This window comes from Silurus aristotelis, assembly GCF_946808225.1.
Source record: "Silurus aristotelis genome assembly, chromosome: 19".
NCBI classification, from domain to species: Eukaryota; Metazoa; Chordata; class Actinopteri; order Siluriformes; family Siluridae; genus Silurus; species Silurus aristotelis.
The window spans coordinates 8,768,674-8,791,987 of record NC_139592.1 but is presented as its reverse complement, the minus strand read 5'-3'; the positions used below and the strand labels follow the sequence as shown (position 1 = coordinate 8,791,987).

The following is a 23,314-nucleotide window of genomic DNA, read 5'->3' as shown; positions in this document are numbered from 1 at the left end:
AGGATGAAGGCAGTTTTATGTCAAGTTTTAAGCCAGACATTGACATTTTTTAAAAATATTTCGCACACTGAAATCCAGATGCACTTATATTGCTATTTAAATTTTTTTTCAGATGTCTTAACAGATGTTTAATATCTTTTTTTATGTTTCATAAATATGCTAAATCTACTGTACAAAAGCAAACAAAAAAAAAAAAAAACAGATTAACAAAATTACGGTGACATTTGCAATTATTTTATAATTATGCATAAATTCCATGTTTCTGCCTTTTTGCAGTCTTTGTCTTTTTACTGTATCTCAAGCTTATATTATTGTGATTTTGGTTGTATTTATTTATTCATTCATAAAAAAAATTTTATATTCTATTTTATTGTTCGTATTTCTTATTTTCTCCTATTCTATTTATACTTTGTATTTCCTTGCCATTATGCCATTAAAGGGACTACCAAACAAACATGTCACATTGTCTATTTTTTCCATTTTCCATTTCCACTGGTTGATCAATTTCAGATAATATATGAGATTTACTGTCAGGATCCTAGGCTTGCCCTGTCTGAAAATTCTTGTTCAGATGATTTACTGTTCCATGTGAATGATCTTACCAGCGTTTTGTTCCAGTTGGCTACACTGATAATATAGAGGTTGATCCTGTAGTGGTTAGGAATGTAGAGGAAGTGGCCTAATGCCAAAATCAAACACTAAGAAATTCACATAATAAACCATACACTCACTGTCCACTTTATTAGGAACCTCGTACACCTGCATAGACATGCAATTATCCAGTCAGTCAATTTTGTGGCCATGCAGATACAGACCATGTTCATATTAAACAATAGAATACAGTAGTTTGATTTGACAGGAAGCAGCCCATATCTTCTCATATGACTACTTTACAATCGTGGTCAACAGAAAAGCACCTACAATAGCACCTCACATTGAATTTTTAGGCAGATGGACTAAATCAACAGAAGACATTGGATTTCACTACAGTCAGCCAAGAACAGTGAATACAGTACAGTCAGTATAGTTTCACTGAAACTGAAGAGTGAGAGGTGAGTGTAAATGTGAGGATGTTCTCTCCCACTCATCCAGACCACTAAGGTCTTGAATGGTATGTCTGAAATGCAAAAAGTGCACACGCTCATTAACATAAAAAACAAAAAAAACAAAAAAAAGAGAAACTATTACAACATGAAAAATAGCAGGAATTGGCTAAATAAAGTCAATTAAAAGCTAGATATACAAATTAAACCATATTTAAAAATAGAGAAATTACTTTAAAAAAAAAGGAAAGAAAAATCTGGCTTTGGAAAAGAGTCAGATGTTTCCCCATATTTAGAACAGGAAGCAATGATATTCCCTCAGAGTGTATCCACTGTGATATACATTAACTCACACTTGCCTCTATAAGCCACATATGCTATATGTTGATGGGCTTCTAACAATGAGCCTGCTGTTAGCCACACTGCTGTTGAGTTGACTTGCACCTGTGCTTGGCAGCCCTCCCACTAAACCACACAAAGCCCCATTTATTGCTTTTCCATATCAGTTACACTGAAAATTTTCAGTTATAATATTTTCGGAGTAGATAAGTTATATTAGTAGATTAAAAAAAAGACATATAGGAGAATATAAAATGACAATCACATGCTAAATAAAATGCAAACTTCTGTAAACTTCAATTCAAACACTGAACCGTTTCTTCTAATAGACCGGCCCCTTGTTCCATTTTCTGTCCGACAGGGAGGGGTACAAAATGTAAAAACACTGTATTGTTCATTTATTAACATGTGTTTTACACAGGTACTTGCACTTAGAGAAATAGTCCACTCTTTCTTGTTCTCTCAATCTCTCTGCCTTTGTATTCATATGTATGTGTGAAAAAGAGGTGTGAGTGAAGTGAGGAGTGAGGGGCGGGGATGTTCACGACATGCATTGTTGGCTGAATGGAGCACTGAAACCTCAGGAGCAGTGCCTGGTGTGAAGGGTTTTTGTATACGCTTAAGCCTGGGGGGCTGGAAGCGTGAGCTGTAGACATTTTGACAAACACCAGCACTCCTGTGGCAGAAGTAATAATTCTAAATCTTCCCCCCAGGTGAGTCTCAACAAAGTGTTATAGAAAACAAAAGAATTAAATTTGTTGTGCAAAGATACAGTTCCTGTTAATCTGTACCTGAACATAGTGTTGCCCAGATTGTATGAAGACACCTAGTCGTATTTTGCTTCCTTAGATTATGCTGTAGGTGCAAATATAAAAATATATATAATAATTTGGTGTTCAATGCACTCTGTTTGACAATTGCACAATGTATCTGCTGTTTTTTCCTCAAGTGCATTATTTGTTTCTCGTGGCCTGTAATGTACAAGCTGTGTGAGCTATTTCCTGTGTAAAATGATGCAAAAACAAATGAAAGGGTTGTTGTAAGATCCTGTCATCTTCAAAATAGCCAACCTCCTGCCACCAGGGCATTGTGTAAATGCCTTTCAGTGTGTACGAGGCTCTTGTGGAGTCAGCAAAGTGGGGGTTTCAAAATATAGAGAGCTTGACTCTGAAATTCCTCAGAGTTGCTAGGGGAAGCCTTTGTCACATCTTTAGCTGTGTTGAAGCTCAAGCACATTGTCATCCTGTGACTCCTGCTGGGCAGCATACAGTAGTGGTGCAATTTATTAATTAGAAGGTGGAACTAGATGTTTATATTCAAAAGTCAAAGTGATAAAGCAATACACAAATTAATGCCTGTAAATAATGCCTGTAAACTAACTTTAAAAAAAAATGAAGAAAAAACTTTGGTAACTTTCAATATTGCTTAAGATAAGATGACTTTGAAAGGCATTCAGTTTTGAATAGCTGCATACCTTTAGGGCAAAAATAATAGAAAGAAATTGTTAACAGTCATTCTTACATTTCTTGAGTTGGGTTTGTTGTTGTTTCTTTGTCGTTGTAAATCTGTTCTGAAAAACATTTGATTGACAAATTTTTCAAATGAAAAAATAAAGACATCTTAGAAACGCCTGACATAGATTCTATATCTTAGTAAAACTCTAAAAGATAGATGCACACTATTCTACCAAAAGCTGTTCAATCCATGGGGAGGTGGTAGTTCAGTGGTTAAGGCATTAAACTATGGATGGGAAGGTTGCAAGTTCAAATCCCAGCCCCACCAACCTGCCACTGCTGGTCCCTACTTTTGACCCACAGCTGTAAGTTGCTCTGGTTAAGGGTGTCTGCAAAAATGCCATAAATGGTGACTGAGAAGGTTTTACATTTACATTGTCGTCATGTTCATTTAGGGACCTCTCATGCCTGAGTTTGAATGCTCTGTTGGTTTGGAAGGTCATTCCACGGTTGTAGAATAAACCAAACACACACACACACACACACACACACACACACACACACACACAAACTAAAATGTGCAAACTATTGCAATTAGATAGATAGATAGATAGATAGATAGATAGATAGATAGATAGATAGATAGATAGATAGATAGATAGATAGATAGATAGATAGATAGATAGATAGATAGATAGATAGATATTGATTTCTCAATAATGTCAATGACATTTTGTAAAATATAGTACAGTTTCTGCATGCACTCATAAATCATGGAGGATGCAAAAAAAAAAAAAAAAGCATATTTCTTGTTCAGTTATAACTGCTTGAACTTGGCCAGAAGCTAAAGGTGCAAATTACAGGTTACAGGTAGGTTAACTTTTGACAGATTGTGGGCGGAGAACTTTCCAAGGGCCACACCCCATTACCATGAAAACGTTCTCAGCATTCCAGGGGGCGGGGTTTATGGCTTCTTAGACTCAATGGGAGTCTAAGAAGCGCAACTGGTAGAACAGCTAGTTTCAGCGTGGAGCTCCTCTCAGGTCTTTACTCACTCCACACACAGCATGGATTACCGCCGGATAAAACGAATCTTATTTGTTACTGTATTTATGAACTGCGTATTTATTTCTCTTCAGTATAAAGAAGGTAAGTTAAGATTTTTTCTTTTGATCAGTTTTGAAATCATCAGTAACACAATAAAAAACTTTGCGTAAATGTTGGTTCACTCACATGGACGGGACTCACAGCGGCACGCCAAGTAACTTCAAGGGTTTTTTTTCTACACGTAATGATGTTTACTTAAGATCAAAATAAATTCAAAGTTGTGATTGAACTGAGCTTGTTTTAACAGTGTGAACATACTATGTCAAATGTAAGACTGAAAAGTTTATCCAAGGTTACAGTTCCGCAGAAAGAAAGGCATGAGTGCAAAATATTTGTATGAATTGTCATTGTAAAAAACAAAAACAAAACAAAAAATCTCGGTGTAAAAAAATTCGAATATAAGATTCTTTATTTATTATATCTTCATCAGTCACATAAAGACGTGACGAAAGTCGTGATTCACCTGTTGCTTAACCTTTAAACTTAATGCATTTCTTAAAACGGATATAACCTAGTTTTATTACCTGCTGATGATTTTAATTATTAACATTTAATTTCGATCTTCTTCTTCCAGAGGTGCTACTGGACATGGTGGAATCTGGAGGAGAGCTGGGCTGGCTGACATGGCCCGACCAGCAAGGGGTGAGTGACACAGATTGAATCTGATCTCACCTTCCATTGCGGCAAAACACTAATATATGTTTATCCGGATTCAGTTTTATTCCTTTAGGTTTTTCTCCGGGCTGTCTTAATCACTGGATTGTGTTGGTTTTGAGCTCTTGCTCCTTTTGCCTCTCAGACATGTCTGTACTTCTCCCAAGAGAAGAAAGCAGGCCTGCAGCTTTACTGCTCCATGCAGGCTGTTTTAAAGCCCTGAGAGCTATAAGGGTGTCATTAACTATCGAGCAGGGCGCATGTGGCCCTTTAGAGTTTTAATGAATCAAAATGCTCATGGAAACTCGTACCATGATTATTTATGTGTAAATGGTTTCTGACAATGCCTACATGTAGATCCAAGTGGTAAAGTTTTTCTCCTCTTGCGGATGTTTTTTTTAATTAAGAAGGCAAAGGATTATATCTGGTACACTTTTGCAAGATGTGTGAAGGAAAATGAAAACTTATTATAAGACTTGTATGTTGTGGAATATTTAAATCAAAAGAAGAGATACATTTTGGCATTTCTTAACATATAAAATCTATCTTTTTTTTTTTTTGTAACTAATGGTAAAACTTTTTGATGTGGAACATCTGTGATAACCTAATGTAGGTGTTAACAAAAATTCTAAAGAGATGCAAAATAAATAAATCATACTCAAATGTGTATATATAATGGTCATATTTAAAATATTGGAAATTTCTCATACCGTGTGCTTTAGCCGTCATGCTTTTGTTTCATTCTGCTCGCAAATTCAAATTGTTCTCATACCAGGGCAAGATTTTGGGGCAAGTTTTGTCTTGTATTCATTAACAAATTCTCAGCATGCTCCCTTAAACAAAAATTTAGAACAAATATACCGCTTCTGATAGTTTGGAAAAAGCTCTGGATCTGGGCAAATTTTACATGGCAGTGATTTATCGTGGTTGGGCCTTCTAGAGGCTTAATTGCACTCTTAATGAGCTGCCTGGTATTTAAAGAGAGTATAAGGGACCTTTAAAATGATAAATTGTGTTGATGAAGGGAGTGAGTTTTTATACGAACATTTCCGCTGCACTTGCATGGTATGGGTAGTTTTATTATGATGCCACACACTGTGAAAATTACCCACCTCTTCTCTAATTAATGGCACAGTGGCAACATGCAGAGGGGAAAAAGATCCCACAAACTGCTCTTAAAAGATGTTACCCCAAGTTACATCAGTCTATAGTGTAGGTGGATTGAAATGCTATTTTCTGCTAGATGATGATGGGTAATGATCCACTGCCCTTGGTAGTACTTAAAATTCCATGTTGAGGCCTTTTTGTGTTATTTTTTTTTGCCCTCATCCGTTACTCCTCTGCAATCTTGGTTTTGAATGTTTCTTAGTTGAATCTTTCTCTCTTTTTTTTTTTTTTTTTTTTTTTTTTTTTTATGGCTGCAGTGGGAGATAGGCCAGCAGGCTGTTAATGGCACCTTGTTCTATAACTATTTTGTTTGCAATGTGGAAGAGCGAGAACAGGACAACTGGCTGCGCACTACTTTCATCCAGCGCCATCCCTCTGCCACACGGGTCTTTGTGGAGATACGCTTTCTTGTGCGTGACTGCAATACTTTCAGCACGGACTCACTTACCTGCAAAGAAACCTTCAACCTGTTTGCTTCCGAAGCCGATGCTGATATTGGCACCAGCTTCCGTAAGGGCCAATTCCGTAAGGTCGCAACCATTGCACCAGACGAAATCTCTGTCATTGGAGACATGAAGATCAACACAGAGACGAAAGTGGTGGAGAATCTCTCCCGCAAGGGCCTTTACTTGGCGTTCCAGGACATCGGTGCCTGTGTAGCTATCTACTCTCTAAGAGTTTACTACAAAACATGTCCCGCCACTGTAAAGAGCTTGGCAGCATTCCCTGAGACAGTAGCAGTGGCAGGGGGTGAGAACCAGGCACTGCGTGAAGTGGCTGGGGCATGTGTGAAAAATGCTGAGAGTGAGGACCAACCACGAATTTACTGCACTGTGGATGGAGAATGGGTGGTGCCTGTGGGCCAGTGCCAATGCAGCCCAGGATTTGAAGCTGTGGACGATACATGCCAAGGTAAGGCCTTTAGTCTAAATAATATAGTATCTACCCTGTTGCCAGCTGGTTAACTTTAGATTTATTTTTAAGAGAACAAACATGATTTCTGGCATATGCATTTATTACTGCGTTGTGTGTTTTAAACACTAATGAGGGTTTCTACAGCTTTATAATGCATAATGCCTTGGGTTAAATGACTTAAATTCTTTCTTGAGCATTCCACCACTTCAACTGTAAGCTAAATGCATATTTCTTTTAAATTATATTTCTTGAAAAAAAAATTTAGATAGAGATAAATACTTTATAATATATCTTCATAAATATATTTTTCACTTACTATGTTATTGATTGTTTTTATATGTTAACTTTTTGAAAGCAAGGTTTGCTGTGTATGGAGGCACATTTTCTCTGCAGTTGTAGTTGTTGCCTCTCTAACCCCAGCATTCTTTGTCAGTGACTTTTGCAAATGCTTTTGCTCGAGGCAGGAGTTTTTCATTGGATTAAAACCTACTTCAGAGTATGTCTACTTCTCTTTTCTTGTGTGTTTTGTTTTCCATGGTTCTCTATTCTAGTAAGTGCTTAGCCATTTGACATTCAGGTGTTCGGTGAGTAAAGAAACGTCCATTGGAGTCTTGGCATGCCAGGACCTGTTCAGAATGATTCCATTACAAATGTATGCACACCCCAGCACTTTAACAAAGCTTTTCCTGTAACCTTGACTCTTGCGGAGGCAGGTTATACCACCTTTACAATGCTGTTACTCAGATAATTGAGCTCTTTCTTAATTCTGAAGATGTCCATTATTCTGTATATTCTGGCAGGTATTAAGTCATGTTAATGTAAGGAAGAAAAGCAAGAGTGCTGGTGTTTATCATGAGATATGTAGCTTGACACAGGCCAAGAGGGAGGGAATGATGGAAAGGTTGGGGGAATGGAATGTTAAGGTTGCAGAACAATGTAGTTCAGTGTTCAGCTCCAGCTATCAGTCCCACTTGCCCCACCTTTTGTGGTACATTCCTGTTAGTTTTACCAAGAAGCCTCCCTGATTACTGCAGGCCTGAGGAATTCCCCATGGAGAGCTCCAGGCCAGTGCTGCCGCTCTGTGATGGATCTACGAAAAAGGGCAAGCAACAGAGGGCACTAAAAACGAGATTGGGGTAAAAGAGTTTGACAGCCTTCAGTCAAACAAGATGGACCTAAACAGGGTTGTGGTGATCACACACGCCTTTAAGTATTAACACTTTTCACTAATAAAACACACAATTCAATGCTCATAACCATCACTGGCATAAAGAGGCACATACCTTAGTTGACCACACAAAGCCTTGCTGCCCAACCTACTGCTTAGATTGCGCAAGATTAGTGGCGTGTGCCCACGCCCTGTCGCAGGCCATAAGGCTCTCTGATGCTCAGTTAGACAAATAACTATAGTTCCAGAAAGCCACCAAAGGATTTTGGCTTCTGTATTGAAGGTACACAAGGAGGAATAAAGTGAGCGGTTTGGGCATAATGATGCTGAATCTTTTAGGCTGTTATTTGTTTTCCTTTTTAAAGCAGGTCTTTAACTTTTTTTTTATTTATTTTTCTTCTTTTACTGGAATTAAAGTGAATGTGACTAAGTGGAAAGTCTGATGCGTGGTTTAGTGATCTGTTGGGTTGTAATTGACTTGGGTGCGGATATAAGTGTAAGAGCGTTAAATGCTAGGTTTGCTTGCAGCTCTGTAGAAATTTTTCAGTTATTTTCTGTCACAAGTTACATGATAGAGCAAAAGGGAACAACAGACAAAAGAGACATTTTGTTCTTGTCATCAATAAGAAAAAGTATCTTAGAAAAACGTGCATGTGTGTGTGCGTGTGTATGTTAATGATTCCTCAAGGGAAATAAACTGGGGAACCCTTAAGGTTTTATCAGTTTTTCCTAAGGGTGTATATCATTAAGATACCACATAAAAAATGTTTAATAGTCTGACAGATTTAGAACCACAATTCCATTAAGAAACCAATTTTGGTTTTCTAAAGAAACGTTTGACTAATAGATCTTTACAATTTAGTTACAGAAAGCAAAAAAAAAAATCCCTTGAAGAATGAAGTCTGCACATATTTACATCAGCTAATGTTTGTCTGGGGGAAAAAAGTTTTTGCCTGCCATATAAATGTAACCAGTGTGTGAATGCATTTTTGGGGTGGTAAAATGACTATTGTTTATCTGCACAAAAATGTTTACATAATTATAAAAGAAATGCTTTTACTATTCTATGCACTCTAAAAAAATTCATAAACACATACATATTATATATATAAACTAAGAAGAATTAAACATACAGAAATTTTTGCTACAATCACAAACCCCCTCCTCTCTCTCTCTCTCTCTCTCTCTCTCTCTCTCTCTCTCTCTCTATATATATATATATATATATATATATATAATATAAATATATATATATATATATATATAATATAAAAGCGTACCCGTTTAATGTCTATTGTCACATCTGTTATGTCTGCTGTCATATGTTACACTGTCCACCCAGCATTTTCCCATGTTAACTTTCAAATGTAAATTCAATTATCTCCTCCTCCTTAGGGAGGAAAAATGGTCAAATATCGATCAATATTAAGAAATTTTGCAATGGTCAAATAGTAACATTATAAAAAAATATTCTTTATAGAGCTATATCTTCTGTGTATGCCTCGTTGAGCCTTTTTTTGTTTTGTTTAGTTTTTTACGAGTACTGTAAAGCTGCATGACTGTAAGATGACAGAGTAGACCAAGCATGTCCAAAATCTAAAATTCTAAAACCCTGTTTGAGAACAAATACAGTAGTTTGCTCAATCGATGAGTTATTTTTGCTTGCTTGTACCATTTAATTTTAAGGACAGTTTCATGTCCTGCAAGCTTCACTTGGCCCTGTATACACTATTTAGACTTACTTTTTTAAAATTCAAATAATTTACACTACATAAACAGATTTGCTTGTCAGTCTGCCTCTTGGGGGCTTAGAAGTACGTATGTTTACGCAAAGTGTGTAAATAATGCATAAACTGGTATAATCTTAACTCTTTGGGAATATACAACACTGTAATCAAATCTTGAGTGTTTATATAGATTTAGAGATGCACACATTAAAGTCGCATACTTTTCAGTCACTTATATCAGGAGCAGAGTTAAATTTGGAAATTACTTGTGAATAGCCACTTATTGAGATCTTCTGTTAGATTGACTCCACTATTTCCCTGAAGTCTTTAGACAATGTTTGTTCTTGAGCCCTGTGGCGAAAAGAGCTGAAGATCTGCAGCATAATAGGGGGATAAAGAAATGAACTCGAAACTGGTTCTAAGTGTAGCCCTCATGCTAAGCTGTTTGCGGAGTTTACCGGCCCACGGAGCACATTGTTTTACCGTTCTATGGAGGTGAAAGGTGAGGGAGCTGCATAGACGATAGAAAGGATGAATCTGAATAGCATTTTGTTCTTTGGAGCAGAGCTGAAATCTGAGGATTTGCCTGTGCTTCTTTTAGCATGTAAATATAATCAGCCTCTCACCCAGTGTGCAGATGAAAATTTGGGAAATATGTCAAGCACAATAGTGATCTCTGATGTTTAAGGTTTTTACTCTTGTTTGACCTACAATTACTCCCACCTTTCCTTCAGGCTAATGTTCTCTTCTCCAATTGGGCAACAGTTTAAGCAAATGGAAATTACCTGTGTGTACTATACAAATCCATAATTTCTAGTCATATGACAAGTTTGCAGGTTAGCCATTTCAGGTTGATGCAGTGTTCAACATCTTTTGACAGGTTAATGAGGGAAACTCATGAAAAAGCAGTCTTTGATCGCTCTCCAGCTGAGTGAAAAGTTCTCATATCACAGCACATGGCATCGAAATGATGATTTGTTCTGATTTATTTTAAACACGATGACTCTCTTCCTGCATTGTTGGAGATTAATTTAAAATGCTTATTAGGAGTCAGTTACTTTAGATGTAGCATGAGGCAAGGAGAATTTTCTGTCCGGAAAATGAGTCATCAGTAAGAAAGGAAAGTATCAGGATTTTTTCCTATTGAAGTGGCTCATAGTTTTGATAATATTTGTCAGTGTTGATTCATTGGTACTTCCTGCTTTTAACAAAAAACTATTACAAGTTGTGTGTGTCTTGAAAATGATGTCTGTTGTGTTTGTATTGTTTAGGGTATTAAAGGGTGTTTAGGTTCGGGTTTTTGAAAGTGAGTCCTTTTGGGATGTTTCCTGTGTGGGAAATCATATAATGGGGTAGACTCTGTGTATGCACAGAGTGCATTATGCGGTTGGGGTGTGAGCTCAGCACTTTCCTGCCCCCACGTCAGCACCGTGTGGCCCCAACAGGCCGAGCTACAGCGGAAACCGGAGGCCTGCTAATCCTCCCTGACCCTCCGACTCGTCGGCTCAGGGATTTTTATTGTTGAACCCATTCACTGCTTTCATACACTGATTTATTTTTCAATTATTAGAGAATTTTTGGTTATTTGTTTTGCTTAGCCGTGTACTCCGAGCTATACTGCTATTTGAATTTAAGGAAACTGTTTCCGAAAAATGTTCCTATTAAAACTACAATGAAGCTTTATCTCACAAAAACTTGGCAAACATCTCTAAACCCCAATATCGCTTGTGAATCTGCCACTTTTATTTGTTTGGTGGTTTTTGGCTGCAATATTACCATTACCTGTTATTAGAATCTGCAGAAATTGGAAGATAAGTTTAAATATGATTGTAACAAAGGATCGTTTCTTGGTCAGTTTGGGCAACCTAATTAGAATCTTTAGCTGTTTTTCAGGCATCTCTTTGGGTGGTGTTAAGTACTTTTTTAAATTACTAAATCCTCAACCCTTCTACCAGAGCCTTTTGCTCCCACTCATCTTCTCCTTGTTACCTCTTTCTCACTTCTTCCCCTCCTTGAGAAGGGGTAAAAAGTGTGAAAAGAATAGGATTAGAGCATTTATTGTGTTCGTTAACGACCAGATGAAAGACCAAGTGGAATTGTAAAGCGTAGATGTAATTCTCTTATAGCTGGTCCATTGGGCTGGTAATCCTCTGGACTAATGCTCTTTACATACCTAGCACCTTCCTCAATCTCCTGCCTTCTCCTGGCTTCATGTTACAGCTGACCCCCACACCACAGCCATGGCTTTGTCTTCACGGGGCCAAATGACTGCTCTAACAGGCTATGCTGACAGAAACGCTGATAAGAAATATTACCCAGTCAATACTATCACAATTGTGAACCTCAAGGATGATCTTAGACTTCAAAAAAGAAGAATCACAAACTCTCTGTCTTTACCACAAAAGTAGATGCTAACTGATAGTGAACTCAAAGGGAACATAGTTCAGTATTTAGTTTCATAGCTTCAGAGAGGGGGGAAAAAACGATCTACATAATGATCTATGTTTATTGTCCTTATCTTGATTCTTTATTTACCCACAGCTATATATTCAGTGCATTTCACTGTATATTTGTGTTTCTTTTCCCCCCATTGCCCATACTTCTAGATTTAACCTCGTCCCGTCATGTATCAAGCCCCTGGCCACTCTCCTCACTCACTCCTCTGCTCTGTTTGTTTTACTTGGCCATCAGCTCCCAATAGAGAAAGACACTTTAACTCATTGCTGCCTGGAGCTACATGTAATCCCTCCTGAGTGCAGAATCGAATAACTGGGCTTTTTGTTTCCTGTCTTTTTTTTTTATGCAAAACACTCCCATCTAACTCCTGTCCTGGAGGGATTCCTGTTGTCCAGCCAGCATGTATACACTCATTCATTCACCCCCTGCTCACCCGCCATCCGTCCGTGCATCCATCCGTTAATGTCAGTAGCTCATCCGTCTTCACCGTGACCATCTCAATCAACCCATATAGCTTCTAGATCCCGATAGGCCACCAGAGAACAGGATTCAGCTACTGTCACAATAAACAAACAGTCACTCAGAGCCTCTTTAGGCCTAATCCCCTGATGCCAAACAGGCTGAGAGTCTGCAGAACCCAGATTCACGACTCACCCTTACCCTGAGCTGCTAGGAAGTCTGTTTTACACAGATGTAATTTGTGTTCCTCAAAAGTCAAACCTCCATAATTCTCTCTGACCTCTCCTTGTGTTTTTGCCAGTAAATTAATTCCTCTTTTCATCTCTCCAGAGTCTGGGTAGCATTCTCCTGCTGAGCATGTACATGCTTTGATTGGCTGCCCTCGGAAGGAAGCAAATCGTCAGCCTCGTGCTTCCTGCTTCCTGTTGTGTCCAGTGCACAAAGACAAAGCCCCTTTCAGACTTGTAGATTTGAAAGTGTAAAGTTATGAGAGAGTTATGCCAGATTTTGGACTTCAACAGAATTTAAATGGAAATGGATAATTAACCTTTTGCTAAGACTGCCCCTTTGACATGCTATATGCTATAAAAAAAACCTTCTTGCTTTTGTTACCTCTGTGAATTGTAATGCATGGTTTCAAAACTCCACCTTAGAACCCTTATATCTGCTCTAACAATAAGAAATGTATGCAGGTTTTATTAAATGTCATTAAGGAGGCAGCCCACATATTCATGTGGCATGTGGCATCTCCACTATTTGCAACAAGTGTTTTCCCTCTTGCTCAATAGAGTGGTGTTCTGTGCCTGTTGTCTGGACTGAAAAGGCTGGTGGATGCCCATTCCAGACCCTTGCATGCATCTAAAAGTAAGCAATGGCGACCCAAGAATTCAGGGGATTATAGCTAGAGAGGTGGAGGCTGTGGCTATGTGAATTTTGGTTCACAGCAGCAGCTGTTCACCACCCTTGGTGGTGAATAAGTCGGGTCTTTTTCTTCTCTCACCGACCTACTACCCCCTCCTTTTCACTCCAGTCCCAGCAGGAATCGTTATCCCTTCTATTCCTCTCCGTCAGCCCCTCTGTCTCTCTCCATCCCCACCTCCATGCAGGGCCGCCTTAACAAGTTGCAGTAAAATCTCAGGAACAGCTGGCACAAAAAAACAAGAAAAAGACTGGACATGAAAGGAGGAGCTTCTAACGCCTTGACTGGCTTTAGGTTGCCACACTGAATGTATTTCATGCTGAGAATTATCTTTTGAAATTGGAGAACGCATGTCCTTGTATATTTGAGGTAAAGTATACCTCGGCTAAACCCCTCCTGTTGGCGCAAGTGGCTCAACCCAAAACAAAGTCACAGTTGACACCAAGCACTGAAGTAGGAAGTGGTGGAATACATTGTAATGAATATTGTTTGCTGTTTAAACAGAAAGAACTAGGAAGTGGCAACAGTGATTTGGTGTAAGCTTCTTTTGCTCCAATATTTTTTATCCTTCAACTGAATGATTGAAAATGTTTCCTATGACTGCCCCTTCTTTCTCTGTCAAGTTTCTTTATAGTGCCCTCATACTGAAACCAACACTGGCTCTGCAAATATTTTATCTTCACACCCTGTACACACACTGTACTTTTTATGTGTTTCACTAGCAAATACTCACTCTTATGCATGCACAAATTCCTCAACCATGCATTGTCATTGTGCAGCAAAACGGATGCCGAGTTGATGCTGGGTTAGCTTTTGCAAAATTGACCGTCTAAACCGAGTAGCCTGTAAGTGGTACAGTGGAGGAAGAAGTGTGTGCTGGAGGGAATCCAGTTGTGGAAGTGGACAAAGGAAGGACATGACCTGAACTTGGTGGAATGTTTTTAGACTGAATAAAGGAAACTTTTCTTGCGGTCCCTGTTTGTACAGTTTAATGTATGCTTGTATGTGTGTTTAAATGTAAAATTAGTCATGTCATCTGAAGTTTAGTTTTCTTTAGTTGTTTTGTGCAGAAACTTTGAGACCTGTAAATCTGTGTTGATGGACATATCTGCTGGTTTTATCCAGTTTGCTCTCTTACCTTACTGTATTGAAGTCTGGAATGTGGGATGACTGGTCTTGAATGCACAAAATAATGGGGGATGGTTCAAATGTTTGCCATAGTCACACTTTGTCTCATTTCTACACATTTTCTTTCAAAAGCAAATCTAGACATATAGCAGAGACTTCAAAAGAGATTGAAATTAAGAAGTTATATATTATGGAGTTTTTAAGACACTCTCAAAGGACTTTTGTTGCTCTTTTCCTTATCCAAGATTTGTATGGTTTGGTCTTTTAACAGAATGTAAGCCAGGCTTCTTTAAGGCCTCAGTGTCCAATGAAGCCTGTAAGCCATGTCCAAAGAACACTCACCCCTCAAGTCCTGGCGCTCTGAGCTGTCCCTGCCTGGAAGGGTTTTACCGAGCCACAGAGGACTCTTTGACATCTGCATGCTCAGGTGAGACTTCATGACCTGGCATCCCAACAAATTATCCTAATGACCACCTTAACCGATAAATACAGGCTTCTTCTTTGCAGGTCTTGGCAACATTTTTGTCTTGTTGCTGCAATTCTTAACAAAAACAGCTTGATTTACCTACATGGCTGATGATGTTTTATAATATCTTTCCATAATGTGCAGGCTTACCTTCACCTCCCAAAACCTTGGATGCTACCACTATGGCTATTGGGAAGCTGGAGTTGTCCTGGAGTCCCCCAGGAGAAACTGGAGGACGCTCTGATATTACCTATAGTGTGGTATGTGAGCGCTGTGAGGGCAGTGTGTGTCAGCCCTGTGGAGAAAAGGTGCGTTATGAGCCCAGCAATACTGATCTAAAGGAAACTTCGGTGATCGTTAGTGAGCTGGAGCCACACCTTAACTACACTTTCACAGTGGAAGCTCGGAGTGGTGTTTCCCAGCTCTCTTCAAGGAGAGCCACCAACACCATCAGCACTGCCCTGCACTACACAGGTAAGCACTGTAAAAGTGATAATGATTATGTATATCATTTGTAACTGGTAATAATTTGACAAAAATCTATGTTTAACAAGCTAAATGATCAGAAATTAATTTTAATGTCTACATACATGCTCCAAGGAAAAGTAAAAGCAAACCTAAAACAAAACCCTTAAAAAACACTTTTCCAAACTTTATGTACTTTTTTGTCCAATAAAATGTTTATCATTTTTTTATGAATTACGCAGACCCTCCAAGTGTGACTGGAATGCGTCTGGTGGAAAGAAGTGCCAAGAGCCTGTCATTGTCTTGGTCCGTGTCTCGACGGGCCAACCCCAGCTCCATTCGCTATAAGCTCATGTATTGTGAGAAGGTCAGGAGCATGGCAATTATCAATCATTATTTTAACTAGTGAAGAACTTGGCTTTTTTTTAACCAGCTTTTAAAAATTCTGCAGGATAAAGATGAGGCGAAGACCGGTAAAACATACACAGTCCTGGTCCTAGAGAAGAACACTGTTCATATTAGTGACCTCTCTCCTTCCACTGTCTACCTTTTCCAAGTCCAAGCTCTTAGCCCTGAAGGCAACATGGGCAGCAACAGTGTCGAGGAGGAGTTTTCAACACTGCCAGATGGTAATGCAGAACAGAGCTCAACCCAATGGAATATTTACTGAAATCGAATCTTTAATCGATTTGCATTTTTAGAAATTGAAGTGATATTTTTGCTATGATTGTATTGGAGGCCCAATATTTTATACAGCTATTTTGAATGTTTTTTCATAGTGGGGAACACAGCAGTGATTCTTGGCGCGGTGGTGGGAGGAGGTGCCATACTCTTTATCGTGATGGTGGTCCTGCTCCTGCGCAAACGGTCAGAAACAATTTCTCTTCCCTACACTGTAGCTTTGTCTCTTTCACTTGGCTCGTTCATGACCCCCTCTGCTTTTCTCTGCATGATCCAAGATGTCCAGACCCATTCAGAATCATCCTTTTCATAGCTCTCGCTTTCTCTTTATCTGGATCCATTCCTTACCACTCAAAGTAAAGAATGTGGTTTTGAATACAACTGCTCAATGAGTGTTTTAACTAGAGACATGTTTTGAAAGGAAAGTAATCGGGCCGGACATTGTTCCAGATAAGAGGAGGTTGGTTCTTTTAGGTGTGAGACTGTAGTGGATATGTGAAGGTGACCTGAACCATTTGTAGTTGTCTCTGATAACCTAGACCCTGTCACCACTTGGCAAACACAGGCAGATTTTTTTTTTTATCAAAGCTTTCCTCGACTGAATAGAGCCAGCCCTGAAACTGGGCCCTCTTTTAAGTTTTAAGTATGAAAAGAAATGTTTTACTCATTAAGTCGTCTTATTATTTCTGCAGTCGAAAAAACTCTCACACAAGGCAAGGACCAGAAGATGCCTACTTCTCCAGCCCAGGTTAATATAAGAAGCTTGGAAGTTTTTCAGCAATTATTTGTCCTCTTTGTTTATCTCCTTCCTAATATTAGTAAATCTTCTTTTCTCTAGAGCAACTAAAGCCTCTGAAGACTTATGTTGATCCTCATACATATGAAGACCCTAACACGGCTGTGCTTAAGTTTGCCAGCGAGATCCAGCCGAGTCATATCACCAAGCAGAAAGTCATAGGAGCAGGTTGGTACATTTCTGGGCAGGCTTCCAGAAAATGTTAATTCATCTATTATTTATTTGGAGATCTGCAAACACTAAAACACACACACTGCCTGCAGTGACAATTGAAACAGAAAAAAAAAATTCTGTTCAGATGCTTGCTCTGCATGTTTAGAAATATTTTAGACATATTTTGTTTAACGGAAGTGTGTTTCTCTCTTGAGAGTATCTGCCATTATTTTTTTAACCCAATTCATGACCCAGTTCATGCTTCAGTTTAAACCAAGCTCTAATTCTGTAAAAACAGACCTATTAATGAAGGTTAAAGGTTTATTTATATGAGCCCCTCCACAAAAAACAGCACTAAATTTAAACTAACTCATTGTATTTATTGCATATACCTTAATGGTCAGGCCTCCCTAACCCTGAGAGGATTGGGGCAGAATGGTCACCTTTCCCCTGTGAGCTCCCCCGCAGGCCTTCCCACGGCCCTCTTTCACTTTTTACTTTGTGTGTGTGACAGCTGATTCCCAGGCCCTCGTAACACACAAGCACACACACACACACACACACACACACACACACACACCCATATATTTTTACCATCCCCCAGAACTAAACATTGACCAGAAGAGTTTCGGGCTAGTCCACACATCCAGGTGCATTCAAACACGTGCCTTGTTTACCATTTCCTCTCTATGGTATCTGAGATGACTTCAAAGAATGTAACTTAATACCCCCTGTGGAAAACAGTGAAATCAGTAGCACAGCAAGGCTTATCTGATACCCATATGCATAATGCATGGGGGCTACTCTGCTGTAGGTGAGTTTGGAGAGGTTTACCGAGGAAACCTGAAAGTTCCCGGACGGAAAGAGGCAGCGGTGGCCATTAAGACGCTGAAGCCAGGCTACACTGAGAAGCAGAGGCAGGACTTCCTGAGTGAGGCCAGCATCATGGGCCAGTTCTCCCACCAAAACATTATTCGCTTGGAGGGTGTGGTTACCAAATGTAACTATCTGATTTTTTTAAAGTTTAATTTCATGTTAATTATTTTTATTCTTTCTTTTTCTGGAGTGCAACTTGACTTTTCTTTCATGTGTTTCAGTCAAACATGCTATGATCATTACTGAGTACATGGAAAATGGTGCTTTGGACAAATACCTAAGGGTAATGTTATGAAACTAAAAAAACCCTAAAACATAAATACATTTATGGTACTCTGTTTTTTTTATTTTTTATTAAAACATTTTATTTTATTGTTTAGGACCACGATGGTGAAATGTCCTCCTTTCAGTTGGTCGGTATGCTCCGTGGCATTGCGGCGGGTATGAAGTATCTCTCAGACATGAGCTATGTTCACAGAGACCTGGCTGCCCGTAACATCTTGGTCAACTCTAACCTGGAGTGCAAAGTTTCCGACTTTGGTCTGTCTCGGGTTCTGGAGGATGACCCAGAGGGCACTTACACCACTAGTGTATGTGTAGAGATCACCTAGCAATTTAATGAAATATTTTCGGAAGAATGTTTGTACAAGCAGGTCTTCACTGCAGTTATCTTTATTTTAACAGCTAGACTTTATAATTTTTATTTCCTTGACATTTTTTTTAAAGAAAAACATTCAGTCTGAAGCGTTTTTGTGGGGTTTTTTTATAGGGAGGGAAAATTCCCATTCGCTGGACTGCTCCAGAGGCTATTGCTTACAGGAAATTCACTTCAGCCAGTGATGTTTGGAGCTTTGGCATAGTCATGTGGGAGGTGATGGCTTTTGGAGAGAGGCCCTACTGGGACATGAGCAACCACGAGGTAGACACGGTCATAAATCACTAGTTCTAAACAATAACTGAGTGTCCTTATTATTATCCAGGATGTCACCTGAGCAAAGCTTAAGCTCCATTATTTCTCACGGTAGGTGATGAAGGCCATTAATGAAGCTTTCCGTCTGCCTGCTCCGATGGACTGTCCCTCTGCCGTGTACCAGCTAATGCTACAGTGCTGGTTGCAAGATCGCTCAAAAAGGCCCCGCTTCCAGGATATCCTTAGCCTCCTTGACAAACTTCTCAAGAGTCCAGACTCCCTCAAGACCATTGCTGACTTTGACCCACGGTAAATTTAGCATTCATGTTTTATTTTTCATTCATCAAATAAATAGTGGTGAAAACATGTATAATTTTTTACAGAAGTGACTCAGCTGTGGAATTAGATCTGATAACAAAACGAAACTGGGTGGTGGCAAAGTTTGGATGAAACTAAATTGACTTCTGTTTATTGTCATACTATATCCACGCAAGCGATAGTTTTATCAGATTCTGTCACAAAACCGACAGGTTTTTTCTTTCAAAGCCTTTGTCCTGAAATAAGATGTACAAACACAAAAAAAGGTTTTGATTCGGTCTGCTGACTTTTTTCTTGTGTTCCGCTCAGAGTTTCTATCCGACTTCCAAGCACCAGTGGCTCTGACGGGTCCCCTTTCAGATCCGTGTCTGAATGGCTGGAGTCTATAAAGATGAGTCAGTACAGCGAGAACTTCAGCATGGCAGGCATCATCAGCATGGAGCAGGTGCTGCAGATGAAGAGCGAGTAAGTATTGCTGAATGCTCTCAGTTGGAATATAACAAACTTTATGAGGGAGGACTTATCACACACACAGTTACATGGATCAAAGTCATGGATCAAAGTTCATGTAAGTGCAAACATCCTGTCATTTTCGTGGCAACGCCACTATAAATTGCTTGCAAGTTACCCACTCCACCCTACAACAAAGGTTCTCAACAGTGTTTATAGATTTATGACTATATAAATTACAAATCCAAGTAAGTCAACTTTCTGCTGCTCTAAATATACAAACTACATAGTCACAATATCTGAGTGCAGCTCTTTGTATGACATGGATATAATATTTACATAATACTGTATTTTTAAACCCTAAGAGTTCCACTATTTTTGTGATTGTGAAAGTTTATCGAGTGATTGTAGCTTGCGTACTGGGCAGAGAGAAAGATTTGCACATCCACAGTCCATTAATGCTTTTGTCTATTCGGCTTACAGATACATTTCAGTTTACAAGTAAGAGTTCACGAGTTGTTTAGAGGGAAAAAAACAGCTTGTGCAAAGGGGTTGAATGGAAATTCTGGTGGCAGGAAAGAATACTTTATTTTTTTTTTTTTCATATTTCGGTGGCCTGGATGTGGTAGCTTGTGGCCAGCTGCTCCGCCCTAATTCCCCCCCTCCCTTCCTCCATTCCTTTTTATTCCTTTATCGTCCCTCCCTTCACCCACAGCACCCAGTCAAGGGCTGTGTTCTTAGCGTAGCCAGGAACCACGGTTTCTCCCTGCTGAGGCCACGAGGCCATGTGGCTCTTCTTACAAGAAATGGGTAGAATAATAAGAATTTGGGGAAAGGGTATTCATCAATATAGGGATGGATTCTAATAGAACAGAGGTGTGAATTCTGGTTGAAGATTTGTGTGTACCAAATTATACATGGAAGCAGTCTGTCTGATGGATGCCCAGAACTCATTGGTGATCTACAGCTAGGGAGTCTACACTAGTTGGGAGTTGTGTGACCTATAACTGCACTCCCATGGGTGTATTTAGCCTGGAAGTGGGATGAACTATGTGTGGAGAACCAGAAATGCCTTTGATGTGTTTGTCATAATTATTTTTTTTTCTTTTTTTTTTTTTTTTACTTTATTTTATGGTTTAGTAGTCCATCTGTGTTGGGGGAGCCCAGATACTATTTGAGTCTTCCAATCCTATGGTTTCCAACAACAGTGATTCATGGTAGTCATGGGACCTTTTTATGCCTTGTTAAATCATCAGGGCTGTTAATCATAAATACAATTACTTTTCCTCCCTATTGTGTAAGGTGGTTGGTGGTACAGCCAATAAGTAGAATGCTTAAAAGGTGCTTCTAGGGCTCTATGCATAGCTAAGGGTTTGTAATCTCCTAACAAGGTTTTTCTTTAATAAAAAGAGAAATTTAGGGGTTTCCTCTGGGGACAATTTACCCTTAAAGGTCAGGAATTGTGCTTAAGGATTATGGTGGTAATTTGTTGGTTGGTGCGCTATAACTGTTCCTGTAAAACATTGGTGGATACAGGGATGTTTTATAGGAGGAACATTTTCAACAAATGACAATAAATGGTAATGGTTAGATTTTACAGTTTGTTTCAAAAATACAAAATAAGTTTTCTATAACAACTTTCCTCACTATTTTCTTAAGATGAGGGTGCCAGTATTAGCAAGCATTTAAACAGCATTTAGGGAAAGTTTTAGCAAACAAAGTTGACAATGAAATCAATCAGACCACTTTGACCTGCTATTTACTTACACCCTCCCAATTTTTTATTTTACAGGGATATCCGTAACATTGGCGTACGCCTGCCGGGACACCTAAAAAGAATCGCCTACAGTATCTTGGGACTTAAGGACCAGACGAGCACCCTGAGTGTATTTGCTGTGTGAAGCACTCGCTGAGTGTACAGAGCTCATTGATAAAACTGTTTAGCTGACTGAGAAAACACTCAGAAGAACTGTAGCTACCCTGGGCTCGGGCTGCAGGGACGGCCCAGCAACCTGGGCTCTACCACCCTCCAGCCTAACAAGATGGACTCTCTTCACAATTGAGCCTTGGAGCAAATTTGATGTATGTATCAAAATTGGAGGGGGGGGATAAAGTAAAAAAAAACAACACATGAAAATGACATATCAGTCAAAATGTTTATATTGGAAATATATTTTTACAATAAACATTGATTTATTTTTAGAGAGAAGTCATGCTTATTTTGCAAGAAGATAAAATCAAAAATAAATCAGAACTTATGCAGTACATCATAACTATAGCTCTTTAGAGGTATAGAAATAGTGGGCATTGTCATGTCTGATTCAGATTGATCTTCCAGTTTACTTTGCGCTGTGGTACCATGCCATTTTCTTTTGAACTTATGAACCTGCCCATGCTAACAAGGATGAAGCACAGCGACTCTGATGGTCTTCAGTCAGGTTCAAGGTGATGATTGTAGGACAGCCTTTGAAAAGGGCTATACAATGCAGGCCATTAAGGGTCCTCTCGTTGTGTGGGCTGGCCGTTGGTTTGATGGATCTAAGCAAGTTTGACAGTGCATGGCCTTACATTTCTTTGCTGTCAAAGAATTGGCAAGGTTAAGTTCAGTTTAAAAAATTCATTGTGTTTTCAGCATGCAGGAGCAAAAATAGCACTTAAATACAAAATATTTCAGTGGTGGAATTGATTCAGCTTAAATGCTGGGCTTTTCTTTCTCCCATGATTCATCTTATCATTATGTTATGTGACATTCAGTAAAAAAAATGGTCTAGGTTATAATTTGACTACAGTGTTGGATTGAATCGTTCCTGTGTGTATGATGTGTGGGCCAAATGGCAGTCCAAATAATCGAAAGGAAACTGTAAGAACTCTACCAGAAGAAGTAGCTGTAATATAAAAGGAAGATCAAGTTGTATTTTTGTATTTTGTACTTTTTGGCACATTCATGTTTATTTTGCATGATAAATACAAGGTTTATTTTATGGAACCAACATTTATAGAATGAAATGCTTTAACATGCATTGACTACATTGTATGAGACTTTTGCAAAACTGTCTTATTTGGATAAACTTTTGCTTTCCTTTAATTTGCAGGATAGTGATAGAGATATGGCCTTGGCATAATATGGTATATGGCTTGTAGTGCCTCACTAAGAAGTTATTTTCATTCCTAATATTTGAATGCAAATAAATGTATTGATGGAGATTTAAAGATTTTGGTGCTGTTTATTTTGCAAGTGTGATATCTGGATACTCACACAAAAAGAACAAGTAAATGCAAGTTTGAATGGTTTTTAATGCTTTATATTGCTCCATCTTGCCCGTACCCTTACATTAATGATGTAATGAAAAAAAAAATGCAGTTACACAAATACACAAATCTCTAAAATTGGCATAAAAGAAAGATTTGGCCAACTGTTTTTGTACTTTATTTAACAGTGTATTTATTTTTGTTTTATTTATTTTCTTAAAAACATTGAGCGGGGATTTTTTGTAATTGATGTTATCAGTCGCAATAAAATTCTTTGTAGTCTTCTGTCATTGAGCGTTTGACTTTCTATTCTTTTATTTTTTATTTTTTAAACATAAAATAAGCAGAATTTGTTCTGTTCCTCCTGAATAACAGCAACTTTTTAATGACTTTATAAAATATGTAAGAACACA

The 23,314-nt window shown here is 38.7% G+C and overlaps 1 protein-coding gene across 1 annotated transcript; it reads left to right on the top strand.

Annotated features, from left to right (window-relative positions):
* Positions 1–3,789: 3,789 nt before the first annotated feature.
* On the top strand, positions 3,790–23,191 carry epha2b (eph receptor A2 b). The gene is made up of 17 exons (XM_083570603.1): positions 3,790–3,985; positions 4,518–4,585; positions 6,022–6,676; positions 14,809–14,964; positions 15,148–15,477; positions 15,711–15,835; positions 15,920–16,097; positions 16,248–16,335; positions 16,842–16,897; positions 16,988–17,113; positions 17,913–18,098; positions 18,196–18,257; positions 18,355–18,564; positions 18,744–18,893; positions 19,000–19,193; positions 19,512–19,667; positions 21,445–23,191. Exons 1-17 carry the CDS (start codon positions 3,904–3,906, stop codon positions 21,551–21,553), a joined length of 2,931 nt encoding a protein of 976 aa, XP_083426729.1. The 5' UTR covers positions 3,790–3,903; the 3' UTR covers positions 21,554–23,191.
* Positions 23,192–23,314: the final 123 nt, after the last annotated feature.